Raw genomic sequence first — 19,732 nt, 5'->3', positions numbered from 1 at the left:
TGCAAGGGATAAGTCCATGCAGTCACACTATTCATCTGTGTCCTCGGTGGCTTAGATGTATAGAACACCTGAGATGTAAGCAGGAGATTCCGGGTTCGAGTCCCAGTCAAGGCACACATTTTCATCTGTCCCCCTCAATGTATGTCATTAATACCTATTGACAGCTGATGGTTTCAATTAACTATCATTTATTCTAGAGAAGCCCCCCGGTCATCAATGGAACCTGTTCGTTCGAGAAAAGTTACTATCTTCATATACTTCTATATGCTAGTTTTGCTTTATAGTGCTTTGCTGTTTCATACAGTGTATCTCCTTGTCAGCTACACCTCAATATTTTTGCCATTTCTCCACCAACCCCACATGGAGAGTTTCTCATGTCATATAGTGTACCCTCCTAATACGAAGGGTGTTCAGTAAATAATGCAACACTTTTTTTTCTAAAACCATGTTAGTTTTATTCAGGATTCCAATACACCATATTGTTTGCCACCTTTCTGGCTATGAAACCCTATTTTTCAACATAATCTCCATTCAATTCGATGGACCTGATGTACACACAAAGGAGTGGGTAACACTACTACCTATCGCTAGAGCAGTTGCCTCATCACTACACCCCACATCTCATCAGTCCACTAGCCTTCAAAGCCTGGCCTGTGCAGTCAAGCTGCAGAACCTCAAGCCCCCTGTCATGAGGTGTGACCCCTATCTTTTCCTATTATACATTTTTTGAACTTACACTCATACATCAAAAATTTCAGATTGTTCAACACTCATCCTCCCACAGATAGTAAGTCCCTTGCCTGAGCAACCTATCTTTCCAAGGGAGAATCTGATGCAAATTATAAACATTGTAAGTACTACTCCTGCAGAATGAGGAAAAAGGCTACCTGTTTTGCTGAATTCGGGAGTGCTTTGTTAGCGATTTTGAATTATTACATTTTCTTTTTTCCATGTCTGTAGTTGTCATGAGTTCATAGGACCATTCCAATGACTAGCATACTGTAACCAGCATACGTTGCAGGCCAAGAGTTGATCATATTGATCAGAGACAGCTGGGGACACTCACTTTATGAATTTCACCTAGAGAAACGAATGAAAAGTGTGGGAAGATGGTCATGTGAGGTTCTGGAGGATGTGAGCACTGTGTTTGTTCCAGAGCTGTTTCTCTACCCTCAGCCTCCAACCTGACAATAAAAACCTTCCTTCATGCTCATAGTTTTCCGGACTTTGGTCTACCATAACTTAGTCATGATGGCCCCTCCAAGCAGCTGGTGGTCTGTTCAATTTCCCCTGCTGTGCCCTTGTATCCTACATATTGAATTATGTGGTGATTTTCCAAGCTAATTATTATTTTATCATTTCAAGCTACCAAATGCTCACCCTCTCATCCTGCCCTGCACCTGTCTTGCATAGCATGCTTCAAGGAAAAGATCTATGTTGATTCCTGTGCTGCTAAAACAATAATTCTCAAAGTTGGCCAGAATCTCTTCTTCTGATTCATCAAATAAATATATAAAACTTAGAACTCATGTGTATAGCTTACATATATACATTTGGAGACATAAAATGTAATTGAGTCTTCAATACATTTATTTTTTTAATACTCAAGGTCTGTGTCACAATCTATGGTTTTCAATCATCTTAAAATATGTTGCCAAATATTCATAAAGTTGGGTCACTAAACAGTGAACACAGGAGGTGCTGAGCACATAATAAAGTTTCTATGTGCCTGCCAATTGTCCACAACCTCCTTTGGTTAGTGAACTAAACTCAGACACAGTATGTGTTGTAACTGTGACCAGGATGGTCACGGGGTAGCAATGATGGAAAGCGTGGCGGGACCCACGGAGTGGCCTGCGAACAACAATATGACGAGAGAGGATGGACACGACCAACGAAGGACAGAACGAATACAACAAGATCAAACAATGGAGTCACAAGGAAACAAACATGTCCACTCATACACAGAACAAGGAAGTAAGCTGTCTAACGCGAAGCGAGGTGTCAACCGACATATGCGAGATTAGACTGACTGGCCGAGCAAGAGGCAGGAGCTTAAGTATGCTATCGGGGGGCGCCGCTATTGGCCACTGGAACCACGTGTTCCACTGTTGTGCCCTCACACTAAAAGCGGGCCAGGAGGCACACGCCGCCACAGCTTACAGAGACCTCTATGGGTCTTAGACGTCCATGACGTCTGGCATGGATTAAAATTCCACGGCGCACGGTACCAGAGTATGGACAAAATAAAACTGGCCAAGAAAACATCTGCAATAATGCTGATGTGGGACTGACAGTTGTTAATGAATGTCACAGTTCTGTAATTTTAGATAACCTGACAGGATGAACCATGCCTCACATGAGAACATGAAAAACTGAGGATCCAAAGGTCTTGTTTCCACCTCACTCAGAAACCACTGACAGTACTCAACATTCACAAATTCATCTGGCTTTAACTCATGCACGGCAGTAAATTTGTAAGGATACAGATGAAGGTCCTTTTTGATAATGTTTCCACACAGCAACCTCTTAATTCCCAATTGCACAGATAAACAACATTGAAACTTGATAGGACTTCAGTTGAGAAATATTTTCTGAGGCTCAGAGTTTCTTTCAGATAGTTCCAGTTTTTATTTGCTGCAGAGCCTCTTTCATGGAATTTTTCCACTAAGTTTTGCATTGAAGACTTTGCTTGAGATTTTGCCAAAACTCTTCCAGTCTTAAACTGTTGCTAAATACTTCCAAACATGTTTTTCATGAAATGTGCTTCACATAACACTCAACAATGAAAATGCATCTGGATTGCCATGAATGTCAAAGCATCACTTCAGGCATGGGTAGGTGCAATGGCTCCATATTGAATCTGCCTGGTGGATCCATGATAAAAGTTGTTGTGCTAGTCACCCTGAATGTAGTTTTTAGATGTTTACCCACATCCCAATAGTAGAATACTGGGCTGATACCAAAGTTCCATCCCAGTTACACTACTTGCAAACATTGCAAAAACTTCACTCACTTTCACGTACATGAACACTACATGCAAACAGTTTGGGTACACATATTCCATCCTGAGGGCAGGGGGTTATGGGGTGGGAGTGGCAACACCAAAAGGAAAGGCACCTGGCAACCCTTTAAACCAACAACGCCAAGTCTATTAATAACACTACCAACCATGCACTGATGCAGTGCAACAACACAGCAAGAAGGAGATAACAATCAACAATGATCACATGTTGTTTTATTGTGAGCACTATTTTGTGTTGGGACACTAAATATGTCTGCTCCTCTCACTCACTCAGATGTAATGACAAAGAAAAATACTCAGGGCAGAGCATGCAGGATATGTGCATGCATAGAAATTTGACAGCAATTAATTGGAACATTTAAATACGGTTTTTCAGCATTTTCTGAATTGGGTAGTTCTCTTCATTAAATGGGGTCAGTTCCACATAAACATTATATATAATTGCTGGGCCAGTTTTAATCCTATCATAGACTTTCCTTCTGTATCTAAAGCTAACTTAAGATTAATAAACATCATATTTTATCAATAAAGCTATGATTGTTGCAGATTGCAGACAACATGAGAGGAAAATAGTTTTGAATTTAACTCTTAACTAATAGCTGCTGCCCAACTGTCTACTTATTTTGCATTAATACATAAAAGACTTCTAAGAAATAAATGGGATTTTCAGTTAAAATTGTTTCTACAGCTACATCTGCATTACTACTCAGCAATTTACACTTCAGTCAATGGTAGAATGTTCATACAACCACCTTCAGACTACTTCTTGATCTTTCAGCTCCTGAATAGCTCATGGGAAAAATGAACACCTAAATCTTTCAGTGTGAGTTCTGGTTTCTCTTATTTTCCCTATGTTTTCTCTTATTTTTCTGATGTTGATTGAAGTAAACAAAATTTTATTGAATTGACAAAGATAGTAATTAAAATGCTGTGAAAAGATCTAGCTACAACAACAAATGTTTGTTTTAATGATTGTCACACCAACTCATGTGTCACATCTGTGACACTCTCTCCCTTTTTTCATGGTAATACAAAATAAGCAACTCTTCTTTGAATTTTTTTGATATCCTCCATCAGTACTATCTGGTAAGGGTCCCATTTCATACAGACATAGTCCAGAAGAAGGTGGACAACCATAGTATAGGTAGTCTCTTTAGTCTCTTTGCATCTTCTAATGTTCTGCCAATAAAACTCAGTCCAACTTCACCACAACATTTTCTATGTTATGCTTCCAGTTTAATTTATTCATAACTGTAATTCCTATGTATTTAATTGAATCAATAACCTTTAAATTTGAGCAATTTATTGTGTAACCAAAATTTAACAGGTTTTTTTTTTAGTTCCCATATAGAGGACCTTACAATTTCATTGTTTAAGGTCAGCTGTCATTTTTTGTACCATACTGATACCTTGTCTAAATCACTTCACATTTTGATCTTCTGATGACTTTACTAGATGGTAAATAATAGTATCATCTGAAAACAATCTTAGTGGCCTGCTCAGATGGTCTCCTAAATCCTTTACATAGATTAAGAACTTCAGGGGGCCTATGAGGCTTCCTTGTGGAACCCCAGATATCACCGCTGTTCCACCATATGACTTCTCTTAATTACTATCAACCGTGACCTTCCAGACAGTAATTCATGAATCCAGTCAATGAACTGATATGACAGTCCATAGGCACACAATTGAAATAGAAGCATCCCATGACAAATGTTGCCTAAAGCTTCTGAAAATCTAGAAATTTGGAATCAATTGGAGGTCTGCTGCCAGTAGCACTCACTACTTCATGTGGATAAAGAGCCAGCTGTGTTTCATGAGAATGATATTTTCCTGAATATGCACTGGTTACGTGACAATAGATCATTTTCTTTGAGGTACTGGCATTTCATGATGTTTGAACACTTTCTACATCCCAAAATTGTACAGCAAATTGACCTCAATGAGATTGGGATGTAATTCAGTGGATTACTTGTACTTCATTTCTTGTGTACTGGTGTGAGCTGTTCAACTTCACTGTCTCCATGACCTTTTGTCATGGGAGCCCAGGTTTATGATTACTAAAAATGGCACTATTTCATCAGCATACCCTAAAAGGTACCTAACGTGTGTACAATGAACCCAGAAAACTTGCTTTCATTAAGTGACAAGTTGCTTTGTTTCATCAATGTTGACTTTTTCTAAATTGCTCATGTTGACAGCTGTTCTCAATTCAGATTCTTGAATATTTACTGCATCTTCTCTGGTGAAGGGATTTCAGAGAACTGTGTATAGTTACTCTGCTTTAGTGTCATTGCCTTTGGTGAAGGTAGTGATTGAGTCTTGCCACTGGTATTCTGTACATCACATTTTCTTTTTAAAAAATAAAAGGGAAGTCTGTGATGATTCTGGATATCCATTGGCTGACTTCAAGACAATATGTAATGTGTCACCACATATAATGCTTTTATATGGTTCATTACATGGGGGGGGGGGTCTTGATTTTTGTCTGGTATTATGCTGGTGTATGTCACAGATTTTGTTGCACTGTTTTGGTAAAGCAAATTCTTAGACAAGAAGTGGGTGCCAGATCTGTTAATCACAGCAATAATTCATTGACCCCACATTAGAAGTTAGTGCCCTCAATTGCTGTCTCAAACATAGCACAGCATAACACATCATGAGAAACTACTAGACTATAAGGGAGCACATCCATTCTCAAAAATTCACACAAGGGCATTTTTCATGTATCCAGCAAGATCTGAGAACTGCCTAATATTATAAAGGGATTACCTAATAAGTATTTGCTGGATAATGATGAGATAACAGATGTTATAATCAAATCAAGTGCAAACATTATTGTAGAATCAGTAACAGACTTTTTAAGCTCATCATTCAAGGATGGTGTATTTTCAAATAGTTTAAAAAATGCAAAAGTAGCACATTGCACAAGATGGGTTCCAAATATGGCATTAATAATTACCGACCAATATCAGTTTTGAGAGATTTCAGCAAAATTATGGAAAAAATGTTCCTTAGTGCAGGTGACTCCAATATATACAAATGGTAAAAGAATGGACTCACAAAATTATACAACAGTATCCCAAACTTCAGTTTACTGCTGAATCCTTGAACATATTCTCAGTCTGAATATATTAAACTTTCTTGAGGCTGAGAAGTTTATATCCCCAAATCAGCATGGTTTTAGAAAGCATCTCTCATGCAAACCACAGATTGTCCTTTTCTCACATGACATACTGAAAATTATGGATGAAGGTCAAGAGGCAGATCCCATATTTCTATATTTCCAGAAAGCATTTGACACAGTGTCTCACTGCTGGCTGTTAATGAAGGTATGAGCATATGGAATAAGTTCACAGATATAAGAATGGCTCAAAGACTTCTTAAGTAATAGAACTCAGTATGCTGTCCTCAGTGGCAAGTGTTCATCAGAGGCAAGGGTATCATCGGGACGCACCAGAGAAGTGTAATAGGACCACTGATGTTTTCTATATACATAAATGATTTGACTGACAGGGTGGACAACAATCTGTGGTTGTTCACTAATGATGCTGTGGTATACAGTAAGGTGCTGAAGTTGAGTGACTGTGGATAAGACACAAGATGACTTAGACAACATTTCTAGTTGTGTGATGAATGGCAGCTAGCTCAAAATGTGGAAAAATGTAAGTTAATGGGGATGAGTAGAAAGAACAAACCTGTAATGTTTAGATACAGTATTACTAGTGTCCTGCTTCACAGTCAAGTTGTTTAAATATCTGGACATAACGTTGCAGATCAATATGCAATGGAAGAAGCATGAGAGAACTGTGGTAGGGAAGGCAAATGGTTGACTTCAGTTTATTGGGACAATTTTAGGAAAGAGTGGTTCACATGTTAAGGAGACTGCATGTAGGTCATTGGTGCAACCTATTCTTAGGTGCTGCTCAAGTGTTTGGGATCTATACCAGGTCGAACTGAAGGAAGACATCAAAGCAGTTCAGAGGCAGGCTGCTAAATTTGTTACCTGTAGGTTCAAACATCATGTAAATACTACAGAGATGTTTCAGGTACTCAAATGGGAATCCCTGGAGGGAAGGTGATGCTCTTTTGAAGAAACGCTATTGAGAAAATTTAAATAACTGGCATTTGAAACTGACTGTCACACAATTCTACTACTGCTAAAATACATCTACATCTACATGGATACTCTGCAAATCACATTTAAGTGCCTGGCAGAGGGTTCATCGAACCACCTTCACAATTCTCTATTATCCCAATCTCGTATTGTGAGCAGGAAGAATGAACACCTATATCTTTCGGTACGGGCTCTGATTTCGCTTATTTTATCTTTGTGATCATTCCTCCCTATGTAAGTCAGTGTCAACAAAATATTTTTGCATTTGGAGGAGAAAGTTGGTGATTGGAATTTTGTAAGAAGATTCTGTCACAATGAAAAATGCCTTTCTTTTAATGATGTCCATCCCACATCCTGTATCATTTCTGTGACACTCTCTCCCATATTTCACAATAATACAAAACATGCTGCCTTTCTTTGAACTTTTTCGATGTACTCAGTAAGTCCTACCTGGTAAGGATCCCACACCGCATAACAGTATTCTAAAAGAGGATGGACAAGCGTAGTGTAGGCAGTCTCCTTAATAGGTCTCTTACATTTTCTAAGTGTCCTGCCAATGAAATGCAGTCTTTGGTTAGCCTTCCCCCAACATTTTCTATGTGTTCCTTCCAATTTAAATTGTTCATAATTGTAATTATTAGGTATTTAGTTGAATTTACGGCTTTTAGATTAGACTGATTTATCGTGTAACCAAAGTTTAACATGTGCTTTTCAGCACTCATGTGGATGACCACACAGTTTTTGTTATTTAAGGTCAACTGCCACTTTTCACACCATTTTGATATTTCTTCTAAATTGTTATGTTTATTTTAGTTAGACTTCATGAGATCTTTGTACATTATTGACCTGTTTTATGATCATTATGGAATTTATTATCTGTATGCCAATCAACATCAATGTAACCAGTGATAATAAATGTATATAAATTAAAAATTAACTTTGATTATGTTGATTTGACTACTTTAAAAATGATTAAGTATCTGTCAGTTCATCTATTGCATGCTGAATAAAAATGAAGGATGAGGTAATCGAGGTCAGTAATGTTACACAATGCTGTATCAGATTATGTGTAACATACTATATCAAGTTTGTGTTGTGGTGTGTGTGTGTGTGTGTGTGTGTGTGTTTTTTTTTTTTTTTTTTTTAAAAAAAAAAACCTCTTCATCTCAGAGTGGCACTTGCAACCTACATCCTCAATTATTTGCTTGACGTATTCCAATATCTGTCTTCCTCTACAGTTTTTGCCCTCTACAGCTCCCTCTAGTGCCATGGAAGTCATTCCCTCCTGTCTTAGCAGATGTTCTATCATCCTGTCCCTTCTCCTTATCAGTGTTTTCCACATATTCCTTTCCTCTCCGATTCTGCATAGAACCTCCTCATTCCTTACCTTATCAGTCCACCTAATCTTCAACATTCGTCTATAGCACCACATCTCAAATGCTTCGATTCTCTTCTATTCTGGTTTTCCCACAGTTCATGTTTCACTACCATACAATGCTGTACTCCAGACGTACATCCTCAGAAGTTTCTTCCTCAAATTAAGGCCGGTATTTGATATTAGTAGACTTCTCTTGGCCAGAAATGCCTTTTTTGCCATAGCGCGTCTGCTTTTGATGTCCTCCTTGCTCCGTCCGTCATTGGTTATTTTACTGCCTAGGTAGCAGAATTCCTTAACTTCATTGACTTCGTGACCATCAATCCTGATGTTAAGTTTCTTGCTGTTCTCATTTCTACTACTTCTCATTACCTTCGTCTTTCTCCGATTTACTCTCAAACCATACTGTGTACTCATTAGACTGTTCATTCTGTACAGCAGATCATTTAATTCTTCTTCACTTTCACTCAGAATAGCAATGTCATCAGCGAATCGTATCATTGATATTCTTTCACCTTGTATTTTAATTCCATTCCTGAACCTTTCTTTTATTTCCATCATTGCTTCCTCGATGTACAGATTGAAGAGTAGGGGCAAAAGGCTACAGCCTTGTCTTACACCCTTCTTAATACGAGCACTTCGTTCTTGATCGTCCACTCTTATTATTCCCTCTTGGTTGTTGTACATATTGTATATGACCCATCTCTCCATATAGCTTACCCCTACTTTTTTCAGAATCTCGAACAGCTTGCACCATTTTATATTGTCGAACGCTTTTTCCAGGTCGACAAATCCTATGAAAGTGTCTTGATTTTTCTTTAGCCTTGCTTCCATTATTAGCCGTAACGTCAGAATTGCCTCTCTCGCCCCTTTACTTTTCCTAAAGCCAAACTGATCGTCACCTAGCACATTCTCAATTTTCTTTTCCATTCTTCTGTATATTATTCTTGTAAGCAGCTTCGCTGCATGAGCTGTTAAGCTGAATGTGTGATAATTCTCGCACTTGTCAGCTCTTGCCGTCTTCGGAATTGTGTGGATGATGCTTTTCCGAAAGTCAGATGGTATATTGCCAGACTCATATATTCTACACACCAACATGAATAGTCGTTTTGTTGCCACTTCCCCCAATGATTTTAGAAATTCTGATGGAATGTTATCTATCCCTTCTGCCTTATTTGACTGTAAGTCCTCCAAAGCTCTTTTAAATTCCGATTCTAATACTGGATCCCCTATCTCTTCTAAATCAACTCCTGTTTCTTCTTCTATCACATCAGACAAATCTTCACCCTCATAGAGGCTTTCAGTGTATTCTTTCCACCTATCTGCTCTCTCCTCTGCATTTAACAGTGGAATTTCCGTTACACTCTTAATGTTACCACCGTTGCTTTTAATGTCACCAAAGGTTGTTTTGACTTTCCTGTATGCTGAGTCTGTCCTTCCGACAATCATATCTTTTTCGATGTCTTCTCATTTTTCCTGCAGCCATTTTGTCTTAGCTTCCCTGCACTTCCTATTTATTTCATTCCTCAGCGACTTGTATTTCTGTATTCCTGATTTTCCCGGAACATGTTTGTACTTCCTCCTTTCATCAATCAACTGAAGTATTTCTTATGTTACCCATGGTTTCTTCGCAGCTACCTTCTTTGTACCTATGTTTTCCTTCCCAACTTCTGTGATGGCCCTTTTTAGAGATGTCCATTCCTCTTCAACTGTACTGCCTACTGCGCTATTCCTTATTGCTGTATCTATAGCGTTAGAGAACTTCAAACGTATCTCATCATTCCTTAGTACTTCCGTATCCCACTTCTTTGTGTACTGATTCTTCCTGACTAATGTCTTGAACTCCAGCCTACTCTTCATCACTACTATATTGTGATCTGAGTCTATATCTGCTCCTGGGTATGCCTTACAATCCAGTATCTGATTTCGGAATCTCTGTCTGACCATGATATAATCTAATTGAAATCTTCCTGTATCTCCCGGCCTTTTCCAAGTATACCTCCTCCTCTTGTGATTCTTGCACAGGGTATTCGCTATTACTAGCTGAAACTTGTTACAGAACTCAATTAGTCTTTCTCCTCTTTCATTCCTTGTCCCAAGCCCATATTATCCTGTAACCTTTTCTTCTACTCCTTCCCCTACAACTGCATTCCAGTCACCCATGACTATTAGATTTTCATCCCCCTTTACATACTGCATTACCCTTTCAATATCCTCATACACTTTCTCTATCTGTTCATCTTCAGCTTGCGACGTGGGCATGTATACCTGAACTATTGTTGTCGGTGTTGGTCTGCTGTCGATTCTGATTAGAACAACCCGGTCACTGAACTGTTCACAGTAACACACCCTCTGCCCTACCTTCCTATTCATAACGAATCCTACCCCTGTTATACCATTTTCTGCTGCTGTTGATATTACCCAATACTCATCTGACCAGAAATCCTTGTCTTCCTCCCACTTCACTTCACTGACCCCTACTATATCTAGATTGAGCCTTTGCATTTCCCTTTTCAGATTTTCTAGTTTCCCTACCATGTTCAAGCTTCTGACATTCCATGCCCCGACTCGTAGAACGTTATCCTTTCGTTGATTATTCAATCTTTTTCTCATGGTAACCTCCCTCTTGGCAGTCCTCTCCCGGAGATCCAAATGGGGGCTATTCCGGAATCTTTTGCCAATGGGGAGATCATCATGACACTTCTTCAAATACAGACCACATGTCCTGTGGATACACGTTACGTGTCTTTAATGCAGTGGTTTCCATTGCCTTCTGCATCCTCATGTCGTTGATCATTGCTGATTCTTCTGCCTTTAGGGGCAATTTCCTACCCCTAGGACAAGAGAGTGCCCTGAACCTCTGTCCGCTCCTCCGCCCTCTTTGACAAGGCCGTTGGCAGAATGAGGCTGACTTCTTATGCCGGAAGTCTTTGGCCACCAATGCTGATTATTTATCAAAATTTAGGCAGTGGTGGGGATCGAACCCGGGACCAAAGACGTTTTGATTACGAATCAAAGACGCTATCCCTAGACCACGGGTCCTATGGATGTCAAATAAATATAAACATGAACACAAAACCTCCTACAGAATTTATTTCGCTTCTCTATTATTCCCACCAACTTTATGAAAGGTACCAACCAATATGTTCTATTTAACATTTTCCTTACAGCCACATGATATATGGGTAATGGTGGAGATCAACAAAATTTCCCAATGTTTGTTAGATGAAGACATTTTGTTCTTTCTTAATAATTCATTTGAAAGTTGGAAGTATACTACTAATTTTAATCTCTATGAAGTAACAAAATACTTGACTTAAGTCTTAAAATTTGCTCACTTTCCATTATATTTAACACAGCAGGTACCTTCAGGTTATCTTTGTATTTTTTAAGAAGACCTGTTTAGTCATCAAGATGGCTCAACAGTGACAAATACCTTGAAACATTTCTAAAACATATGTGGGCTTTCTTCAGAACATCAACATCATACCCAGTACCATTGTGTACTTCCTGTACTTTCATGCATAATTTCACTGTCTTAATAACTCCAATCTCATATAATTAGCTATTTTTAATCTCTAGTTTCTTTTATCTTAGTAGCACTTGCACTCTAGTCATCTGCCGCAATATTTCACTTTGAAGCTAGTATCACATCTCTTATTTCCTTTCAATTTTTATTTACATTTATTCATTTTTTATTTGCCTGCATTTTTAATGTCTCTAGCCATTTCTTAGTCATATGTTTATTCACATGCAACAGTCAGCTAGATCAATTGTGGTTCTTCTTTCCCTAGTACCTTACCATCCACACTGAAGCACCAAAAAAACTGTTATAGGTATATGTATTCAAATACAGAGATATGTAAACAGACACAATACGGTGATGCAGTTGGCAATGCCTATACAAAGCAACAAATGTCTGATGCAGTTTTTAGATCAGTTACTGCTGCAACAACGGTAGGTTATCAAGATTTAAGTGAGTTTGAATGTGGTGTTATAGTTGGTGTATGAGCGATGAGACACAGCATTCTGAGGTAGCAGTGAAGTGTGAATTTGCCCATACGACCATTTCATGAGTGTATCAGGAATATCAGGACTCCATTAAAACATCAAATCTCTGACATTGCTGCAGCCAGAAAAAGATCCTGCAATAATGGGACCAACAACACCTGAAGAGAATTGTTCAACATGACAGAAGTGCAACCCTTCTGCAGATTGCTGTAGATATCAATGCTGGGCCATGAACAAGTGTCATCATGCGAACCTTTCAACAAAACATGGCCTCTTGTTTATTTAGTTAGACTTCTTGAGATCTTTGTACATTATTGACATGTTTTATGATCATTATGGAACTTATTATCTGTATGACGATCAACATCAATGTAACCAGTGATAATAAATGTATATAAATTAAAAATTAACTTTTATTATGTTGATTTGACTACTTTAAAAATGATTAAGCATCTGTCAGTTCATCTATTGGATGCTGAATAAAAATGAAGGATGAGGTAATCAAGGTCAGTAATGTTACACAATGCTGTATCAGATTCTGTGTAACATGCTATATCAAGTTCATATATTATCACATCATTATTATTACAATCATTTCATAATTACATTACATCACATACATAATTTCACTGTCTTAATAACTCCAATCTCACATAATGACCTATTTTTAATCTCTAGTTTCTTTTTCTTAATAGCACTTGCACTCTAGTCATCTGCCGCAGTATTTCAATTTGAAGCTAGTATCACAATTGTAATTATATTACATCACATTCATTATTATTACAATTATTGATACAGGATTTTGGAGCCGAAGGGCCACTCGTGTACCCTTGATGACTACATGACACAAAGCTTTATGCCTCGTCTTGTCCTGTCAACACTTACACTGGACTGTTGATGACTGGGAACATGTTGCCTGGGAGGACAAGTCTTATTTCAAATTGTATCGAGCAGATGAACGAGTACGGGTATGGAGACAACCTCATGAATCCTTGGATGTTGTATGTCAGCAGGGGACTATTCAAGCTGGTGGAGGCTAGGTAATGGTGTGGGGCATGTGCAGTTGGAGTGATATGGGATCCCTGATACATCTAGATACAACTCTGACAGATGACACATATGTAAGCATCCTGTCTGATCACCTGTATCCATTCCTGTCTATTGTGCATTTTGACGGACTTGGGCAATTCCAACAGGACACTGTGACATCCCACACAGCCAAAATTACTACAGAGTGGCTCCAGGAACACTCTTCTGAGTTTAAATTGTTCCAGTGGCCACTCCCAAGACATGTTCATTATTGTGAATAACTTGGATGCCTTGCAATGTGCTATTCAGAAGAGATCTCCAAGCCCCCCTTCTACTCTTACGGATTTATAGACAACCCTGCAGGATTAATTGTGTCAATTTCCTCAAGCACTACCTCAGACATTAGTCAAGTCCAAGCCACATCATGTTGCGGCACTTCTGTGTGCTCGTGGAGGCCCTACACAATATTAGGCAGGTGTACCAAATTCTTTGGCTCTTCAGTGTATATGACCCTTGAACAAGAGTATCAGCATATTGTCTTCCAACAGCTTTTCATGTTGTAGCCAAAATCTCTCGGTAGCTGCATAAGGCAAAATCAACCTTTCCTAATAATTACTCACTAATCCAAAGGATGATCATAGATTCTGAAGTTGGTAAATTTATTCAGATATTCTCTTAAAATGCCAACTGAAGTGAACAATGATGTAATAAAACTGATTTACTGACCTGTCTCCAAAATAGAAGAATGCCACTGCAAAAAATGTTGAGAACAAGAGGGCCATTGAAATTGCTGTATGTACATATACTGCTTTATCACACACCCAGTTTTCTTGAGATGCAGCAGTGAGGGAGAACCAAGAGTCATCATATTCCCAGCCATACATGCATGGGATAGTCTCGTTCTTTTCTCCTGGACTCTTGTACATGAGACACGCACTGTAGGTCTTTCCATTCCTAATGAACAGAAAAAAATAAGTTGTATGAGAAAACATAAATATTTCTTAATTGCTACATTTTGTATGCTCTGAATTTAATAATATCAAACAGGTAATATTAACTGGATTCCTGAAAGAAAAAAGGAACAGAATGCCACAACCTATTGTATCTGTGTTCATGGGGGCTAAACTTATGTTGTATGAGCATTCACAGAAGAGGGTGAACTAAATGAAAAAGAAAGGTAAAACTCTGGTTGTTGAACTGACTGTGTGGCAAAATAAAAGGTTTCAGTTTACCAAACAACTATGGCTCTTCACACACAAAACATTGTCAAAGTTACTCCTGCTTCCAAAAGTATTAACAAAGAATTATTAAATTTAGTGCAGTTTTTAATGTAGAGCTGATTTTAAGTCTGTTTTACACTCATTGGTGTTCTCATTGTAGATGCAGAGTTGAAAATTGTGAGATATAACTAGTGTAAACATGGGGTCATAGGCCTATAGGTAAAGTACAGGATAATTACTAAAATGACACTTTCAAGTGGCTACGTGATATAACTTTTATTACCAGCAAACCTGTTCATATTAAATGAAGCAATGATCTGCAATAAACGCACTTTAGTAGTGAGCTTCTCACCTTGTTCTCCACCCAGAGAACAGAATTTTTTAGTCATTGGAATACTTCCATAAGGATATAATAATATCTATGTGCTGCAGATCACTGGGAACAGGGTATTTCCAGTTTATTACATATCTGGGTTTCTCCCCACTCCATTTGCTTATGGAATGCTGAAAGAATGATTGATTACATGCTCTCTGTGTGCTATAATTTGTCTAATCTTGTTCCTGCAATCTCTGCAGGAGGAAGTATGAGAGTATGTACCATATTTCTAGAATCCTCACTTAATATTTGTCCTTGGAACGTTGCAAGCAGGCCATCTATATCTACACCTACATCTGTTCCTAGAGTCATCATTTAAAATTTGTTCTTGAAATTTATGTCTATCTTCTAGAATCCGCCAGTTCAGTTCATTCAGAATCTCTATGAGACTTTTCCACAGGGGGGAGGGGAAAACCATGTGACCATTCCTGCTATCCTTCCCTACATACATTCAATACCCCATCTCCCCCCCACCCCAACCCCCCAATTACTCCTATTTCATATGGATCCCACATACTTAAGCAACATTCTAGTACTGGTCTCACAAGTGATTTGCAAGCAATCTCCTTGGTAGACAATTTGCATTTCCCCAGTATTCTACCAATAAACCAAAATCTATCACCTGCTTTACTCACAACTGAGCCTATGTGATCATTTCATTCATTATGCCTACTAACTGTTACACCCAGGTATTTGTATGGGTTAGTTGATTCCAACAGTGACTCATTGATATTATAGTGATAGGATACTACATTTTTTCATTTTGTGACGTGCACAATTTTACATTTCTGAACAATTAAACCAAGTAGTCAATCTTTGAACCAGTTTGAAGCCTTATCAAAATCTGACTGAATATTTATGCAGCTTCTTTCAAACATTACTTCATCACAGACAACTGCATTATCTGCAAAAAGCTTGAGGTTACTATTAATATTATCTGCAAGGCTAATTATATACAACATGAACAGCAAGTATCACAACACACTTCCTTGGGGCACACCTGAAGTTACTTCTACATCTGACAATGATTCTCCTTCCAAGATTACAAACTGTGTCATCCATACGAAAAAGTCCTAAATCCAGTCACGAATTTCACTTGATACTCCATATGGTTTTACTTTTGACATTAGGCTTAGGTGTGGTCCTGAAGTAAATGCTTTTCATAAGTCAAGAAATACTGCATCTACCTGACTGCTTGATCAAAAGCTTTCAGTATGTCACACAAGACAAGTATGAAATGGGTTTCACATGATTGATGTTTTTGGAATCTGAGCTGGTTGTCATTGAGGAGCTCATCCTGTTCAAGATATCTCATTATATTTGAGCACCGAATATATTCTAAGATTCTACAACAAACTGATGTCAAGGATATTGGGTGGTAGATTTGTGGATCAATTCTACTACCCTCCTTGTAGATGTGTGTCACCTGTGCTTTTATCCAAGAACTGGGTACCATTTTCTGTTCAGGAGATCTATGGTAGATTCTAGTTAATAGAGGGACTAACTCTGATGCAAGTACAGCATAAAACCTGGTAGGGATTCCATTCTGTCCTGGAACTTTGCTCAGCTGTTTCTCAACACCACTGACACTAATATTTATTCATTCATCTGTTTAGTGCTATGGGGATTAAACTGGGACAGTTCTCCTGGATTTTTCTTTGTAAATGTGCATTTAAAAATGAAGTTAAGCATTTCAGCTTTTGCTTTTCTACCTCAATTTCAGTTCCTGTCTCATTTGCTAGGGACTGGATGCAAACTTTGATGCCACTAACAGCCTTTACATATGACCAGAATTTTGGTTTCTGTGGAAGATCACTTGACAATATTCTGCTACTGTAGTCACTGAAGGCATAACGCACTGCTCTCTTGACATCCAAATGCGTTTCATTCGCCATCTCTCTATATCCCTATGCTTTGTTTTACACCAACTGCACAGTAATCTCTGTTTCTTTAGAAGTTTATTTACAGTGGCTGTATACCATGGAGAGTCCTTCACATTATGAATTGTTCTACTGGGTATGTACCTATCCAGTGCATGGTCAGTTGTTCTTTAAATTTGAGCCATAGTTCTTCTACATGCTCCTGCCCTACACTGAAAGTTTCAAGCTCTTCATTGAGATTGGGCACTACTGATATTTTTTGTATGGTAGCTTACTGAACATGTATATCTTTCTGCTTGGTTTAGTTGCCATTTGTAATTTGGTAATCATTGTTGCCACAACTACATTATGGTCACTGATACCAGTTTTGATATGGACATCCCCAAAGAGGTCACATCTATTTGTTGCCATTAGATCCAATTTATTCTCACCATGACTATGATTCCTAGCTATCTGTTCTGGTTAGTTTCCAGAGAAGCCATTTAGTAATGTTTCACAGGATGTCTTATCACACCCATGACTAACAAAACTCTAATTTTCCCAATTAATTGTTGGATGATTTAAGTCTCCACCAGTGGTTATAGTATGATTGGGGAACTGAGATTTTCTTTAAAGTTTTTGGTTACATCAGGAGATGAGTCTGGTGAGTGATAGAAGGATCTAGTTATTATTTTGTGTCCACCCCTGACACTGAGTCTTGCCCAAACAGTCTTACATGCAGCTTCAGTTTCTATCAGGTGGAGTTGAGTTTCTTGTCTATGGCTACAAAAACACCAGCTCCATTTCACATTTGCCTATCCTTTTGATATACACTCAAATTTTCCCCCAAAATCTCACTGCTATTAATTGCAGCTTTCAAACAGCTTTCTGCACCTAGAATTATACAAGGTTCACTGCATTTTAGGAGTGCTTCAAACTCTGGCACTTTGTTGCAAATGCTTCAGCAGTTAACCATTAGGATTTTACTAATCTCACCTGTGGGAGGCATTTCCATGAATATTACACCAATACTTCTAGGTTTCCTACAGCTATTGTTATCTGGATTGTATACAGAGTTACCTAATGTAAAAACCCACTGTGTGTGCCCCACACACAGTCAGATTCCTGAGTAGCAGCCTCTGCTGTGTAGTGTACACCTGACTCATTTACGGGGACTCTACAGTTGTAATAGCGTCTTCAACATGTTGAACGATGCCCCCAGGCATACACACTGAGTTCACATGATTTCCTTCCCTGTCCCATGCTGTCATTTCCTTAATGGATAACTGCTGATGATTAATAGTCCCCTATCATTTTGCATTTTCCTCCTCCTGAAAATGGACAGGACAGGTTTCCCCAAAACAGGTGAAGTGAGTTCCATTGGCTCAGTTTCAGTTTCAGTGGAAGAGACCTCCTCAAACTTGTTGGTTAGGGGGATTAATACAGGAACCTTAGTCTTCACTGGTACACTGCAGTATAGGTGGCATCAATCCTTCTAAATTATCAATATGAGAAATTTCATTCAAACCTGTAACCATTTATGCTGGTCTTATTGATGTATATTCTGTAACATTGTACCATATTAGTCATATTTGATGTGAATCAGACACATGCTTGAGCAATATTCTCCGATGCAGAAAACTTGTGACAGTTCATGGTGCCGTTATTTATATTTATTCAGTATACCCTGTTAACCCTATTTGGTATCAATCAGTTACATATTAATAGAATGAAGGCTTTCACAGCAGGTGTTGTCATCACTTAACACTTATGGGCTGAGATGCCGTGGTCCATACATAGAACTCTCCCCTGACATTTTGCCTTCGACTGCGGAAGGCATCCTCCGAGGACAATCGGCGAACTGCAACGAGAGCGCGAGTGAGTACTGTATATATAAGCTTATATATACGGTACTCACTCGCGCTCTCGTTGCAGTTCACCGATTGTCCTCGGAGGATACCTTCTGCAGTCAAAGGCCGAAACGTCAGGGGAGAGTTATATGTATGAACCATGGCATCTCAACCAGGAAGTGTTAAGTGATGAATCAGTTACATGCTTCAGCAATATTTTAGGACTGGACTTATGAGCATTTTGTAAGCAATCTCCTTTGTAGATTGATAGCATTTTCATAGTATCCTACCAATGAACCCACAGCTAACACTTGATTTACTTATAACTGAATCTTATGGCTAGCCTCACAAATTTTACATCCAGGTATGAGTATGAGCTGACTGTTTCCAGTTGTGGCTCATTAATATAGCAGTCATAGGATAAAAAGATTTTTTTGTTTTTGACATGCGCTCTTTCAACTTTATGAAAATTAAAGCAAATTAATGATTCCCCCAGGCTGTGGCTAAGCCATGTCTCTGCAATATCATTTCTTTCAGGAGTGCTAGTTCCGCAAGGTTTGCAGGAGAGCTTCTGTAAAGTTTGGAAGGTAGGAGATGAGGTACTGGCAGAAGTAAAGCTGTGAGGACGGGATGTGAGTTGTACTTGGGTAGCTCAGTTGGTAGAGCACTTGCCCGCGAAAGGCAAAGGTCCAGAGTTTGAGTCTCGGTCTGGCACACAGTTTTAATCTGCCAGAAAAGTTTCAAATTAATGATATTTTCACAACTTTGGAATGTTATCAAGATTTGACTTGTGAAGTTGCAATTATGACTTTCCCTACTTTACTCTCTGGTATTTAGAAGGTGCTCTGTATTTGGCTTGCAGTGCAGAAG

The 19,732-nt window shown here is 38.6% G+C and overlaps 1 protein-coding gene across 3 annotated transcripts in view; it reads right to left on the bottom strand.

Moving 5' to 3' along the window:
* LOC126183597 (solute carrier family 22 member 7-like) overlaps positions 1-19,732 on the bottom strand; it is a 223,462-nt gene that overhangs the window by 137,019 nt on the left and 66,711 nt on the right. For all 3 annotated transcript variants that reach the window (XM_049925700.1, XM_049925701.1, XM_049925702.1), the window contains one exon: positions 14,284-14,511. In XM_049925700.1, the coding sequence (XP_049781657.1) occupies positions 14,284-14,511 (228 nt within the window). The remainder of the gene's footprint in view (positions 1-14,283; positions 14,512-19,732) is intronic.

The sequence above is a fragment of the Schistocerca cancellata genome, chromosome 4 (genome assembly GCF_023864275.1).
Source record: "Schistocerca cancellata isolate TAMUIC-IGC-003103 chromosome 4, iqSchCanc2.1, whole genome shotgun sequence".
NCBI lineage: Eukaryota > Metazoa > Arthropoda > Insecta > Orthoptera > Acrididae > Schistocerca > Schistocerca cancellata.
This window is presented reverse-complemented; position numbering and strand designations above follow the sequence as displayed.